The sequence below is a fragment of the Harpegnathos saltator genome, unplaced genomic scaffold (assembly GCF_003227715.2).
Source record: "Harpegnathos saltator strain DR-91 unplaced genomic scaffold, Hsal_v8.6 scaffold604, whole genome shotgun sequence".
NCBI classification, from domain to species: domain Eukaryota; kingdom Metazoa; phylum Arthropoda; class Insecta; order Hymenoptera; family Formicidae; genus Harpegnathos; species Harpegnathos saltator.
The window spans coordinates 457,501-472,693 of NW_020230432.1; the positions used below are offsets into that span (position 1 = coordinate 457,501).

A 15,193-nucleotide genomic window follows, 5' to 3' on the forward strand; every position below is an offset into this window, starting at 1 on the left:
GACGCGGCTCGTAGCAGCTCGAAGGCGCTCCCCCTCCTGTCCCGTAGGATTTCGCGTTGACGAAGACACCAGCGCAGGTCGCTTCCACGTTGGTCGCCATGCAGGCGGGCGACGGTAACGACAAAGACGATAACGACGAAGACGACGACGAGGACGACGACGACGAGGACGTGGACAACGGTTGCTGCTGTTGCCGTTGCTGCGAGTCCTCGGGCTTACCGGCGTCGACACCGGTCGCGACGACGACGTTGAGCGGCTTGCGATCTTTCTTTCTGCGTTTACGCGGCTTGATGATGCGCGGCAAGCTGTTCTCCGAGTTGTTCGAGCCGGAGCTTTCGTCGCTGGCGATGCTCAGCGAGTCGATGTTCGCGATGCTCGACGAACCGGCGTTCTCCTTGCCGCCGCCGCCGCCGGGCGGACAGTCAGGGTTCGCGGTCTTGGGGTTCGTCGCGCTCGCCGCTTTCTTCGGGGTAGCCTCCACCGGCCTCTGAGCGACGATGCGAGACGCCGGGCATCTCGTCGCGCTGTTCACGTTGCTCGTCATGGACGGGTTCGCGTTACTATGCACGTAGTTGCCGCCGCCGACATTGCCGAGGCTGCCGCAGAGCGTATTGCCGGCACCGTTCGGGCTGCCGCCGTTGTTGCTGCCGTTACTGTTGTTACTGCTATTGCCGTTGCTGTGCACCTTGCCACGGTTGTAGAACCGTCCGGCCAAAATTAAAGGCGCGCCCTGCGTATGAATCGCCAACCTAGATAAAGGACTCTTGTGCAGGTGGCCAGCTGGTGGCACTTGCTGCTGTTGCTGCTGATCGGTGCACGTCTGTTGCTGCTGCTGTTGCTGCTGCTGCTGTTGTTGGGTCAACGACGGCGACGAACGTTGCTGGTTACACCTGCGCGGGCTCGATGTCATCGATATCAGCGGCGCACCCGTCCAACCACCCGGCCCGTATTGCACCTGACACTGCTGGTCGCCAGCAGTCGCCAGAGGGTAAGTCTGTCCATTGCTGTAACAGCCGCGGGTTTTGCCGCGTATCGTCGACTGTTCCTGCTTCCTGCAGACCGCGGCTTTGCCGTGCAACCCGGCGCGCACGTTGGACGAAATGAGACAGCTGCCGATGTAACGCTCCACCTCCAGGGCGCCCTGGGAGGCCGGGCTCATCTTACAATGCGCCCGCGGACGACGTCACCAGGTGCTGAAGCACTAGCTGTCGCGACTGTCACACTCTCGACGACGATCTCGCCGGGCAAGTCCCACCTCGATCCGGCACTCACACACTCGACGACAATCCGATGGAAACTGCCCTACTTGTCACGACACATTGTACTCCACCGATCCTGACGTGTCTCCGGGGGAAGGAGACGGAGACAGAGACAGAGACGGAGACAGAGACAGAGACAGAGAGAGAGAGAGAGAGAGAGAGAGAGAGAAAAGTCAACTCCTTCTTCGAATCTAGCCCATCTTCATCGCCGGAGGATCCCCTGCGCGCGGCTGCTGACCAATCGACTCGCGGATGTGCCGCGACGCGACGCGACGCGACGCGACACAAGACGAGAGACGGTGGACGGGACGGTGTGAACGCGTCACGCCGTCGCTCTTCGCTCCGTGAGTAACGTGAGTAGCACCGCGCGCGGCGGAGCGAAAGTAGGCCGGGAAGTGATAGGCGATCGGTCGCGATGCTGAGGAAAACACCGAGCGTGTGTGTCGCGAGCGTGACTCGTCAGCGAACGACCAAACGATGCCGCGGCCGGAACGACACTGAAGCTACCGCCGCAGACCGCGTACCGCGCGCACCGTACCTCCGTACTCTCTCTCTGCGACGTGGAGGTCTCCCCACTGTTCGCCCTTACCACCTCCACCGCAGTCGCGAGCACCCTCCACCACGCAGGGAACTTCGTCCCCACTTAACCGGCCGATCTCTCCTACTCGGCTTTCTTTCGTCGTCGTCGTCATCGTCACCGCCGCCGCCGCCGCCGCCACCGCCACCGCGCCACCGCCACCGCCTCCACCTCTATCTCCACCACCGCCGACGCCGCCACCGACGCCGCCGACGCTGCCGCTGCCGCCGCCACCGCCACTACCGCCGCCGTCGCTGCTCGCGTCGCGCGGCGTCGTCGTATCCTTCCGGCGCGGATGACGCTGTCACAATTCGCCGAGGGATCGGGGAAAGCTGAGAGCGGGCGACGGAGGAGAGAGAAAGAGGAGGAAGAGAATGAGTGAGACCAGGTCGTCGTCGTCGTCGTCGTCGTCCACCCGTCGCGACGCTGACTGACAGAGACGAATTTACCTGCCTCGCGCTTATCCGAGTTTCTTATACCCCGACTTAGCATAAATTTCATAAACAAATCCCGAAGCCGCTTCCGTCGTCTTTTTCTTTCCTTCCCTTCCGCGGCATGCGCGCGCATCGCCAAGTACGAGCGGATCCAAAGCGCGGCGGATTAGGAGGGAAAAATGTAGGATCTCCGCTGGCTTTCTGATTCCGCCTTCGTGCGAATAAAGTTTGATAAAATTGACATAAAAAGGGCCGGAAGCCAGAGTCGGAGGAAAGAGCGGGGCTGCGCGCGAGGGGAGAAATATCTCGCGGAATCGGAGGTGGCTCTTCTTCTCTTTCTTCTCTTCTTCTTTTTTTGTTCTTTAATTGCGGCTCCATGGAGCCGCTGAATGGCGGATACGAACTTTCGGAAAGCGGAGGAGAAGCGGAAGAGGAGAAGCGATTCAAATCCGTAGAAATATGAAAAGGACACGGTTTGAATATCGGAGAGCCGCGGAGGGCGCGCTCGAGCGCCGCGGGAGGAACTCTCGGCGGTTACGTAAATTCCGCTCTCCGTCAATACCACCATTTCTACGTGTGACGCGTCGACTTACATCGGATAATATTGATAAAGTGTAACGAGTTCCGCTGATATCACCATCCGCCTATCCGCGATGAATCAGCTGCGAAAAATGGAATAACGATCGCCGGCAATGATTCATCCCAGCGATAAGTCGCTCGTTTAAAATGCATCTCGCTGAAAATACCCGGTACGCTGGCAAGATCTCGTCGTACGCAAAACTGCCGTCCGCCTATTGAAGGACGCTTTATACATATCTTACATCGAGCTGCCTTGTTCTCGACCCAAAAGGCTTCGTGGCGTGGCGTGACGTGACGTCGATTAACTTCGCAGACGAAAAAGCGCGTCACAGCGCGGTCAGTCCGTCGTATGATAAAACTTCAAACGTACACAAAGTACCGGTACACAAAGTACCGTCTCACTCTGAACGCGCACCATGCAAATAGAAAGCCGGCTAACGCGATTCGTTTGCTCGCGGAAGAAAGAGAAAGAGGAAGAGAGGAAAGAGAGAACGTCCGCGAAAAGTCAAACAGTCGAGAGAGCCAGTTTCAAGTAACACGGGGTACGCTTTCGGGCGCTTCGGGGATTTTCGCAGTCTGGCGACGAAAAGAAAGTCTGATTTCCCAGAAATAAGGGACGCCTGGCGATCGGTTGGTTCGCCTGACAATCTCATGAGCCAACTTGGAAGCAGTTACCGATGCTCAACGCGAACGAGGCACGCTACGCGTTGTCTCGATGTTATCCCCGAGCGCGCCTAGCAACCTCCTCAAGTGTACCAAGGTGCACAAAAGCAACCTGTCCCAGAAGAATCCAAATTTATAATTATACCACGCGCTGCGCAGCAAACTGCGCGTGCGAATCGGTAACCGACATCTCACCGTGAGACACGCGGCAATTTCCGCACACAAGATTGATACACACAGGTCGGAGCGATACACAACATCATTGGCGTAACGAAGGGAGCTCCAGTCTCCATTAACAAGCGGTACGAAGAACAAGGCCTCGTTGTCAAAGCGCTAACCAGGTCGACGCTACTGTCTACTGCCGGCCGCGGGGCAGAGACGAGAGACCGGCACGGGGAGAAAGAGAGCGGAGAGAGTGCGGAAGAGAGCAGAGAGCGTCGGGCGAAGCGGAAAGAAGAGAGTAGGTAGGGAAGAGCGATATCTTACATCAGGCACCCTCGCATCTGGGTCACCGGCACGGAAAGTGGGTCACGAGTCATCAATCGCCCGCGGCACGCCACTCGGTCGAACCTTCTCCTCCTCCTCCTCCCCCTCCTCCTCTTCCTCCTCCTCATCCTCTTCCTTCTCCTGCTCCTCCACCTCAGCCCTCCTCCGACTCACTCTCTCGACCGGAACGTCTGGCGCGGAGGAGAGCGTGAGTGCAGTCGGCAGGTTCGCGCGCGATCCTTTCTATTCCATTTTTTATCCCCCTCCCCCTCCCCCGCCACCGTGTCGGCGGTGATTTGCCGGCGCTGCTTCGTCGTCGCCGTCGTCGTTGGAACTGTTTTTCGCGAGGAAAGAAAGTTCGGCCGGCCGTCTGGCGGCCCTATTAGCGCCGAAAACGCATCGCGCGCGCGCGCGGCAGGAAGTTGGCAGGAAACTCCAACTCTCTGTTATTACGCACGTCGGAAAGGAGAAGTTCGGCACCGCCTCTCTATTATTAGATACATCGGCAACGAGTTTCGGTATACCGGGGGTCCCTCTATTATTACCGCCGCTCGAAGAAAAGTTCGGCAGCTCGCGTTCGTCCGCGCGCGCGTATTGCACACACACGCCTGAGAAAAAAAGTTTGCGCGCATACACGCTCTATTATTACACCGGCTTGCCTTCCCCCCTCCCCGCCCCCAGCCACCCCAAAGCCCACTTTGGAGCGTGAGCGGAATGAAGTTGCACGCTGAGTGCAGAATTCCTCGAATTCCACCCTTGACACGAACAGAAGCATTTTTCCGCCGGCTGCAAAGTGGGTCATATCTTGGCTGCCGCGCGCGAGAGAGACGTCTTACGTAACATCATATTAAAACGTCATCGGCTATGATGGTTACTTCATTACACGCTACATCGGACGAGCGGAAAGGAAAATGAGTTCTCCGTTGATCGGGCCGCTCCTCCGTCAGAGCGTTCGTCACGCAAAATTTCTCCATTCCGAGATGGAGGGATTTCTTGCCGTTTCCGCTGCTGGCTACGCGCGCGGCAGAAATTAAGAGTCGCTGGAACTTGGGGTATCGGCAGGCGCCGAGAAGCAACGGGGGGGATTTTCCATCGCGACTTTGGACCGTAAAATAATGACAAGATCTCCAAGAGAGCGGTGAATCCAACCGCTCCCGCCTCGTCCTGATAAAGGATTCCGTCGATTTCTCCCCGACTGGGGAAGAATTCCCCGAGGGTTTCAGCTTCTCGTCGAGTTGTTTCTTCTCCAGGCGATAGACGCCGCCCGGAGCCGAGAGAGAAACGAGAGCCGAGACAACAAGCTTTTCCCAGCGCGATTAGGGTCGCGCGCGCGCGCGCGCGCGTGACGCTTCCTGGTGCGAGGATAGATCGCGCTTCTCGATCAGATGGGAGTCTCGCGACGCGACGCGGCGTGATCCGGCCGGCCGTTATCGCGCGGCCCGATCGGGGATGCGCCATTAGCGATTGTTACAAACTGATTTTGATGTCGCGATCGGCCACTCGCGATAAAGTGGCCGCGGCGGCGTCCGCGCGATTAGCGCCGCCGCAGATTGGCGTTATTGCGAAACGCGTCGAGCCATTAAACCGCGACGAGCGCGCGCGGTGCGTTGTTATCGCGCCGCGGATCGAACATGCGCCGTTAGTCCCGGCCCTTCTTCATCTCCGTCCCGCGACTGTGCGTCCCCGATCGGGAGGGAACCTCGAGACACGAAATTGTGCTTTTCCATTAACACTAGAAGGTAGCGGCGATTAGCGATCCGCTTCTTCTCTACCGAAACGACCGAAATGTCACGTATCTGAAGAAGGGCGTAATGCGAGGGCAGGCTTTTCACTCGTTTACTTCTTTAGTTTCGTTCAATGTCAATATCGCAGGTCGTTGCAGGTTCGAGTGATTTTTGCAAGAAGAAATCCCAGAGGAGCGACTTTGAGACTCTGTTGACAACGGTCGCGTAGCGTCAATTCCGCGAACTGCCTGTCGAGCCTGACGAATCAATGGGGAATCGCGCGAGATTTAACAACGCACAAGAGAACAGCAGTGCACGCACACAAATGTTGTGAAAACATTTGAGTTCGGGCTCGGTGGAACGAGTGACTTTTCAAGGGTACAAGAGTAGGTAAGGAGCGTAAGTTGCAGATTCAAAAAACAGGAGACGTGTTTTCATCGAAAACGCTGGTTTTCTCGACCTTCCGGCCACCGTTCGATTACGCTATTGTTTGATAACAAGATGGACAATGCTGAGTCCTTCACCACTTGTTTTGGTTCTCTCGCGCCTCGTGTATGTGTGTGTGTGTGTGTGTTTCCATGACCGAGTTATTACGTCCCGAGTCGATGAGCGACAAACACGCCCGAGCGCGGGCCACGTCGGTGCGTCGCTCGACACATTCCTGTTCGCTCTAAAAATATTTCGTCGGATTCTCGTGGGCATCGCGTTCATTAACACACGTTTCTCGAATTGTCTACGCGACGGTGAGTGCCAGTGTCAGTGTCAGTGTCAGTGTCAGTGCCAATGTCAGTGCCGCGAGCAGGATGACGCATTCGGCGGCCAGGTCGCTGCTGGATCGAGAGGTCGACTCGGAGGAAGCAGGACGACGACGATGTGGGCAGCGACGACGCGTCATCATATGCGTGTTCCAAGTATGTGAAATTATTTATTATATACATCGTCCGGTTTTTTAACGTCGCTTGATACGCGGAAAATGCAGGGTTAATGCGGGGTTAATACAAAAGCAGAATTTCATCTCGGGAAAACGGGCGAGATGCATCGTGCGAGGGCATGCGGGTGCATCATTAAACGGGAGATTCGAGCGAAATTTCGAGATCGTTAGCGCGATGACCGGCTCTACTGATTACCGTTGATTGTAACAAAGATTCGACCGACTATTGAATTACCGAAGATTAATAAGTGTAATTTAACACGCGTCCATCTTTCGCTCCGTTCGCCTGGCTCTCTCCGTCGCGTCGTCGGTCGCGCGCAATTTCCAAATGCGCAATTAATTGTAGTTCGTGCGTGACTTAATGAGAGAAAGAGAGAAAGAGACACGGTAGTACGACGACGGTGTGGTCGGTTAATCGGAGGTGGTGACGGCGTTCGGCCTGTTGTTGAACGACGCCAATGACCGACGCGCAACTCTCACTTTCGGGCGAATTCGGAAAAAAGCGCCGATGTAAATCGGCACGAGCTCGGCTCGCGCAGCTCTCGTGTCGTAAGTATCACCCAGCACGAAGGAGAGACGCGCGCGCGGCGCCGCTTCGGCTCTCGGAGCGAAGGTAAACGAAGCGCGTCGGGAAATAATGAAAAGTAGACGAAGCGCGACGTGAAAGTGCGCCACAACCGCGCTCCGGAAAATCTCGGTCGATACGCACGCTCGAACGAGCGATCCCCGAGTGAAAGCGACTGCGACAATGATTCGTTGTGCGCGCGATCAAAGTCAAACGGGGCAGGATAAGGGATAAGGCGACGAGGTGGAGTGCAATAAAAATGACAAAAGGCGCGCTCCGCGCGCGAAATGGGACAAGTCGCGCGAGAGACAGGACGAAGGGGGAACGCAAGCGGGGGCAAGGCGAAAACCCGTTACTCCGCACGGCTCTCTCGCGGCTTGTCTATTTGTCTCGTTTATCTCGAAGCCAAGCCTCTTGCAAATTGAAACGTTTCGTTTAATCTCACCTGACACCCAGTTCCGCAGCGGTAGAGCGCTCGCCGCAAGTCGCGCTCTTTTCCTCCAAACACTCGACGACAAACGAAGATCCCACTTCGCCGAGCGTGAAATATCTCCCGAGACTTTCTCGCGCTCGATGAAATAAACGGACGGAGGTGACGACTCGGCAGGATCGTGATAGAAATAACGACGTGCGCGCGCGTACAGACGTCGAGGGGAGAGAGGGCGTTTAGTAACGCTCTCTGCGAGCGGCGGGATGCCCGTCGTCGTCGTCGTCGTCGTCGCCCGTGGAATCTCGTAATAGCGTCGCGCGTGAGTATACATGGTGAAAACGCGAGCGCCGGCCGTCGAAGATAAGCATCGAACAGAGTTTCGACACACCGCGCGAGAGGAATTTGCCGGCGCGAGACGAGATAATGGCGAGAAAAATTCGCAACTACGCCGCGCGCGCGCGCGCGCGCGCGCGAGCGGAGGTGAAAACATTTAGCGGAACTTGCATACGCCGCACGCTCGCGTGCGCGTGCGCGTCACACACACGCGAGCGCGGAGGACGGAAAACGGGCGCGCGGTTTACTTTGATCTCGCGGAGTGACACTCTCTGCGAATCGCGCGGCGATATTGCGTCGCGATAATTCTTCGCGCGGCGACGACTTATACGAGACGGAGTCTTATATACGAGACTCTCTTTTTCCTTCAAGCGCGCGACTCTCGCCCGCTGGAAGATACGTACATAAGTCGCGCGAGCGTAGGCGGGACACGGCGTGCGCGTGCTGCTTTAAAGAACGAAATGGACTCGTTTAGCGATATTGATGTCCGATGAAAGTGACCTCGCGATATTAAAGCAACTTCGGCCGACCCAATTCCAATCTACTTTCGAGTGCGATCTCGATCGCGGCATATTGCGACTACGAATTTCCGCGTGGAGGAGCGGTCCGAAAATATTCCCTCGTGAGAGGAGAGCGCTCCTTCACAGCGGGCGGGGGGGGGGGATAGAAGTACGCCCGGCATTGCCGACTGCGAGGCGAAATTAAAAAAGAAAAAAGAGAGAGAGAGAGAGAGAAAGGAAAAGCGCGCGACACGAGATTGAGGAGCGGCAACGCGCGGGTATTAATTACGTTTACGTGTCGCGTACGTCCCGTGTTCACTTTCGAACGTTCGTTAACACTCGCACCTTCCTTTTCGATCGACGACACGCAAGGAGGTTTCCAGCCGTCGTGCTCCCTCGGCCGCGAGATTATGCCGACGCGAAACGCTGCGGACGCGGCCAATGGGAAACGACCAACGGAACCGGTGCTTTACCGGCATCGGTAATCTCTTAGCGTAATCCGAATTAGGTCCTGCGCTACGTGTACAATGTCCCTTACGATAACAGAGCATAAATCACGGGCATCGATAATGAGAAATTCAGTGCGCGCATTATGGCCAGCATCTCTCCTCCCTACTCCCTCCTCTCTCTCTCTCTCTCTGTAATGGGAATACGTAGGTAACATCCGTGCCCATTACGCGTGCCGGCCGGCTGGTCGACCGCCGACCGGCTGGTCGTCCGGTCGGCGTTGGAGGTCGTTTTTCTGGATCGTTACACCGCGGAAAATTGAAGATCGGCGGCGCGCACGTGAAGAATTAGCGGTGGTAACGATAATAACACAGGAAGCAAATTATATTATATTCGGCGATCAGTCGTCGATTATTGATGGCAATAATCCGCGTACGGCGGATCGTGCGCGCCCGGTAATTTAGAGATGCGGGGGGCAATGTGCGCTGCCCCTCGATCACCAGACGACGAAGAAACGCGCGGTTTCCTGCCTCGACGTCGACGCGAGAGCGAGCCGCGCCGCGTACGCGTCGAACGTAACGGCGAGCGGATTGCAAAATTAATCGAATTTCGCGGAAACGCGAAAGTTTACCTGCCCTCTGTGTGAGCGCGATTCGCGCGAATTTACAACCGCCAGTGGAAGCGAAGCCTTTCGGCGAACGGGCGAACTCGCAAATAGGCCGCGAGTCCGCGATACACGAGTCGCCGCATTGATTTTAGAATGCGCGGCTTCCAACGGACCGCCGCTTCCAGCAGACGCAGAATCGCTCCGAGTCTCTAAATACGAAGAATATTTGAGAATCGCACAGTCTCTCTCGCGCCTCTCGTTCGGCGGCCCAGACTTCGCGGACCTTCCTTCCCCCCGCCCCCTCCTGTCTGCCTGCCTGCCTGCCTGCCTGCTTTTCCTCATCCGCTCATTACCCTCGACGCGTTAAAATTACGAGCGACGCGCGTGACGAGTCGCCGAAAGCTTCGGTCGTGTAGGAGCGCGGAAAAATAAACGCCTCTCGGCTTTGCCGAGGCCAAACCAGACGAGAGGCGAGGCGAGGCGAGGAAACGAAGAGGTGAGACACGCGACAGCAGTCGGTAGCTGCAGCCGTCGCGTCGCAGCCAAGTTGCAACAGAGCAGCGTGACGGCGAGATGAAAGAGGAAAAAGAAGACGAGGAGAGAAAAAGACGGGGAGGAGGGAGCGGGAGGGAAAGGGAAGAACGAACAGCGCGCCGCGCGTCACGCCGGTTGCGTATCCTCAAAAAGAACCTCCGCGCGACACATTTCCGCGCTTTTTCTCGTATCTGTCTCCGCCCGAAAGATTCATCTTCTCTCCTTCTCTTTCTGCCCTCTCTGCCGCCCTATTGCCGGTCTTTCGTTCGGGTATCTTTTTTCACCTCCGCGCGCGCGCGCGCGTGCGATCCTCTCCGTCCCTCTTACGGTCGTTGCCGATTATTACAGCGGCGTAGCTATAACTTTTCTCAGAAGGCATCCATTATCGTGATTGTTCGCAAGTTTATGGTCGACGCTCGCGCGCTCGCGGCGCGACTACCTGCGAGAGAATTCCCTCTCTCGCTCTCTCGCTCTCTCTCTCTCTCTCTCTCTCTCTCTCTCTCTCTCTCTCTCTCTCTCTCTCTCTCTCTCTCTCTCTCTCTCTCTCTCTTTCTGAAGGATAGCAAATGACGAGAAACGTGTGTGCGCGCGCGCGACAACCTTGGAAGAGATTTCGGTTTCCGTTGTGTCGGAAACTCCTCTCGATCGACACAGCGATTTACGGATAAACAACGGATGGTGTGATAAAACATTAGGAGCCCGCGAGTGTCCTCAGCCGCGCGCGTGTATTTTTGTAGAAAGGACACATATAGCGGGATCAATTTCCAGCGTGCGAAATGAGAGGGCTTCCGTCAAACGGTAGCGACGTTGACTGTTGATAAAACAGCATCAGTTAAAGGTAAAAATATAAGTACGAAACATAAAATATGAGTATCAATTAGAAAATACAAAATTAAAGGTAAACAGGTTTAACAGATTCCAAGCTCCTTTAAAAAACACGCGTCAACTCGCCGGCCGATCTGATATCGGACGCGATCAATTGCGACGCGAGCAACGTGGCGGTCGGGCGTGCTGCTTTACTTTCATCTCTCCCGCGCGGCGCTCCCGAGTCGTGTGCGCCAAGCGCCGCGCTGCGCCGGACTGCGTTGGATCGAGATTTTTCCAAAAACACGACCGTACTTCCGGCCGAATCTCGCCGGGGGAACGATCGAAAAATGATTTCCGCGTAAAACTCGTCGGCGGACGGGCACGCAAATCAAGGGGATTACCCCGTCGATGGTGTGGTAGCCGATCGATTGATGGAGATTACAAACGATTCGCGGAATGACACGCGCGCGAGTTAGGCGGCGCGCGATGAATTATTCGCACGAGGATCGATCGATGGGCGAGGCATCATCGTCGGCCGGACCAATCGCGCGCGCATAAATTAAATAAGAGCAACAGCCGGCCGGCTGTCTAATAAATATTTGCGACTTGCTTGACGTTTTGGCATGTTTAATTGGACAGGATAACGCACGAGCGACGAGCATTTTCGTTCATTTATCGCATCGCGTCGTTATTTCTCTCCCGTTTAATAAAATATAAAATGAAATGGGAGAACAAGCGCAGACAGTCATCCAGTGACGCGAACGAATCCGCGTCAGAGAGCGCGAGTCGCGAGTCACCGCGGCCGCGGATCGTCCTCCTTATCGCGCGCGATAAGACGCGCGAGCACGCGATCGTAATTCGATCGTGTTACACTCGTATTGACTTGTGCAATATTTGACGTACCGCGAGAAGCGACGTAAAAAGCCGCACGCGCGCCTGGTGATTAATAAAATATTTCCCCCAGCGAGTAAAAACACGCGATGGAAAATTTTTTCTGCTGGGTCTACGCACACACACACACACGTGTGTGTGTATGGCGCGAAATAAAAATTATATAAAACGCGAGAGGATTCCGCGACGCGAGTGACGCGAGACCGCGCTTAACTTATTTAAAATCCGCCCCGACCGAAAGGAATTTCAGATGCGACATTCGCGACCGCGTTGCGAGCGTTATTTCGTTATTCAATTACACATCGATCGATCGTGGGGGACCGACCGACGACGAGGGGTGACGAAGACGAGGACGACGAGGACGACGACGACGGGAGCTCACGGAGAGGTTTGAAAGGAACGGCGGTCTCTTCCGCCCAGTGTATATCCCGGGCTAACTCCCCCGCGCTTAATTAAATATTTATAAAGCGGAATAACGGCCGCCTGTACGGCCGGACACAAAATCGATAAACGACAATCTGTTTCGCGCTCTACTTTCGCTCGACGTGGCCACCGAGGATTTTCCTCGCTCGAGGATTCTCCCATTATCCCGTGGATCTCGACGAAGACTTCCGGAAAGGGAAGTCTCTACCCTCCTCCCCCCCCCTCTCTCTCTCTCTCTATTTCTCTATTTCTCCAGCCGACGCGGCTGTATCGGTCGACTGATTGACGAAGACATCACCAAGTTCATGCCCGGGCACTAACGAACGCGCGCTAATCGCGGCGAAATGTGCACACAGCCAGCGCGACGAAACTGCCGGATATAACGCTTGACGGCGGATAAATAGCCTAAACTCCGCCAGTTCGGTTCGCCCGTTTCGCCTCTGTGAGCAAACTCTCGGAACAGGGGGCGAGCCAATATCATTTCGAGCTAACGAGGAGAGAGCGAGATACGCCATAATTAGAAAGGGGCTCTGTGTGACTGCGTCAAAGCGTCTGTGATTAAAATTTGATGCGACGGCAGTTGACATCAGGTAGAGTGCGAGTGCGCACGTGAAAGAGCAGAGGGAGTGCGAACAATGAGAGAGAGAGAGAGAGAGAGAGAGAGAGAGAGAGAGAGAATGAGACGGAGAGGGAGGAGAGTAATTATGATAACTGTGGTTAATTATATCTGCACGGAATCGCGTCAATTGTCGGGACGCGAAGTGTTATTGTTAAAACACGCAGATATTGGTTATGGTGTAATGTACATCCGCGCAGCCACGCGTATCTCTCCTCCCCACCGCTCGCCCCACTCGCCTCTCTCTTTCTCCCTAACGAATCGTAATTACAGAATATGACACAATCGTATACACGATGATCAAAGCAGCGTATAATAATGCGTAAATTATACGGGTCGTCTATTGGTCGGAGTCGCGGAGAAAGAAATTCCCCCGACGATTAGGCTTTCATTTTCAACCGCAACTGCAATTCGTGCATTTTTAGACATGATTGAAAGGAACTCATTCATCTCGTGCTTTGGTATTCTCGGTGTTTCCCGAGAAGACTAATCTCTTATTTCGAGGCACCGCTTATTTTTACGACGTTCCGCCGAGTTTAATCTCCGGAGTCCCAGTGATTCTGGATTTTTTTCCACTATCCGACGAGTCGGGGTAACACAAAGCGGGGAAAGATAAGTCTCAAACAGACAGTCTCTCTCGCGAATTCTCTGAAAATACTCTTGATTCACTTTTTTTCTAAAATGATCCAAGTGGCTCCTGGAGAAATCTGCGGCTGCCAGATTTTTCCGCGAACAGCGGAGACGCCCTGTTATATAATAAATTCGCCCTAGGGATTGATCCCAGCGTATCTAGGCGCTCTCGTCCTGTCATATCACCGACAGGACTCGATGCGACCGCGCTGGGAGATCGCCGATTGCGTCGGTCAATCAATGCTGGCCGATTACGGCAAACGGCGGATGTGATTTCCCGACGGTCTCCGCTGACATGTGTCTCTCTCTCTCTCTCTCTCTCTCTCGCTCTCCCTCTTCACAAGAAGACAGAACGAGTGTGCTTCCGGAGCCGGGCGCGGCATTTCGACGTTCGAGATTTTCACGGTGCTCGCAATATCTTACGCCGCGGACAGCTGCAATAATCCTCGTTGACATTTACGATACCCGCGAGAAGCGCGCGAGAAAGCGGCTTTCCTCGCGCGTCGGGATCAAACGCGGCTCCTAACGAAATGCATTTTTGTCCCGCGCAGCAACCGTGTGTTTCTCTTTTTTTTTTTTTTCTTTTTACGTGGCGATTACGCCCGAAAAATCACGGGACGTTATTTCCGCGGGAAAATGCAAAATGTCGAGTTCATCGTACGGCGGGAAAATGCGGCGGTGGTAAAATACTGGGCTTAATTGAGATCTCCGTGCGGGGGTGACGCCACAACGCGACAACGCGAGATGTATATTGCACGCATCCCGACACGAAATCGCCCCGCGACGCGGGCGCGGTGCGTTGCGAGAGTAACGTGAGTAACGTGAGTAACGGCGCAGTAACGCGCCGACAAAATGCCCGCTTCCGGCGACGCTGCCGAACGCAAACAGCGCGCGTCTTCGCGTCTTCCCCTCAGCCTCCCCCGCGAAATTGTTTCCCGCCGCTCAAAAAACATTAGCTCGATCCGCCGAAATCCGCCGGCGACGCCGCACGAGATTTATAGATCAATCCGAAAGATGCGTTCTCCTTGTAAACAAGTCGGGATCGAGGAACTCGATCCGATTTCTCCGCGGGAAAGGGACAGGGAGGGAGAAAGAGAGAGAAAAAGAGACTGTCGATTGTGTTTCGCGACACCGCGAAGAAAGGCGGATACGAACGGTTTTTACGCGAAACCGCCGTCCTTTCTAACAGTTTCGAATTGGAGACACCCTCGCGTCTCGGAAATACTTGACAGCAGAGAAGCAGCCGAGCGCTATTAATCTCTCAAGCGCGACGTTAAAATTCGCGCCATTCTCTCTCTCTCTCTCTCTCTCTCTCTCTCTTTCTCTCACGATAACTCGAGGCTCATTTCTCAAAGCGCTTCTCGCCGATAACTTGCGACTATCGACAGAGAAAGAGAACGGACGTCGTGGATCGTAAGCCGCGGCAAACGACTCGAAAATGAGCAAAACTGTGTCGCGCGCGCGCGCGCGCGCACGCGCGTCCGCCTTATTATCGATTTTCGATAAACATCGTGCAATCCCGTGGCGCAGCGCGGCCTAACACGCTCGAATTGCGCGCCGCACGGAGCTTTATTTCTCGCTAAAACGTACATCCGATTCGCTCGGTGTCGAACATCATTTTATCCGGTCTTTCTTTTTCTGTTCTGTTCCTTCTCCTCCTTCTTTTTTCACCGTGTCAAAAGAATTACGGCGCGAGAGAGAGAGAGCGAGAGAGCGAGAGCGAGAGAGAGAGAGAGAGAGGGGGGGGGGAAAACCAG

At 55.2% G+C, this 15,193-nt stretch overlaps 1 protein-coding gene across 1 annotated transcript in view; it reads right to left on the reverse strand.

The window, feature by feature from the left end:
- Positions 1-1,957, reverse strand: part of LOC109503858 (AF4/FMR2 family member 4) — a 3,787-nt gene extending 1,830 nt beyond the window's left edge. The window contains exon 1 of the mRNA XM_019841457.2: positions 1-1,957. This exon is cut by the window's left edge and continues 1,830 nt beyond it. Within this exon, the coding sequence (XP_019697016.2) occupies positions 1-1,159 (1,159 nt within the window). The 5' untranslated portion in view covers positions 1,160-1,957.
- Between the last annotated feature and the right edge of the window lie 13,236 nt (positions 1,958-15,193).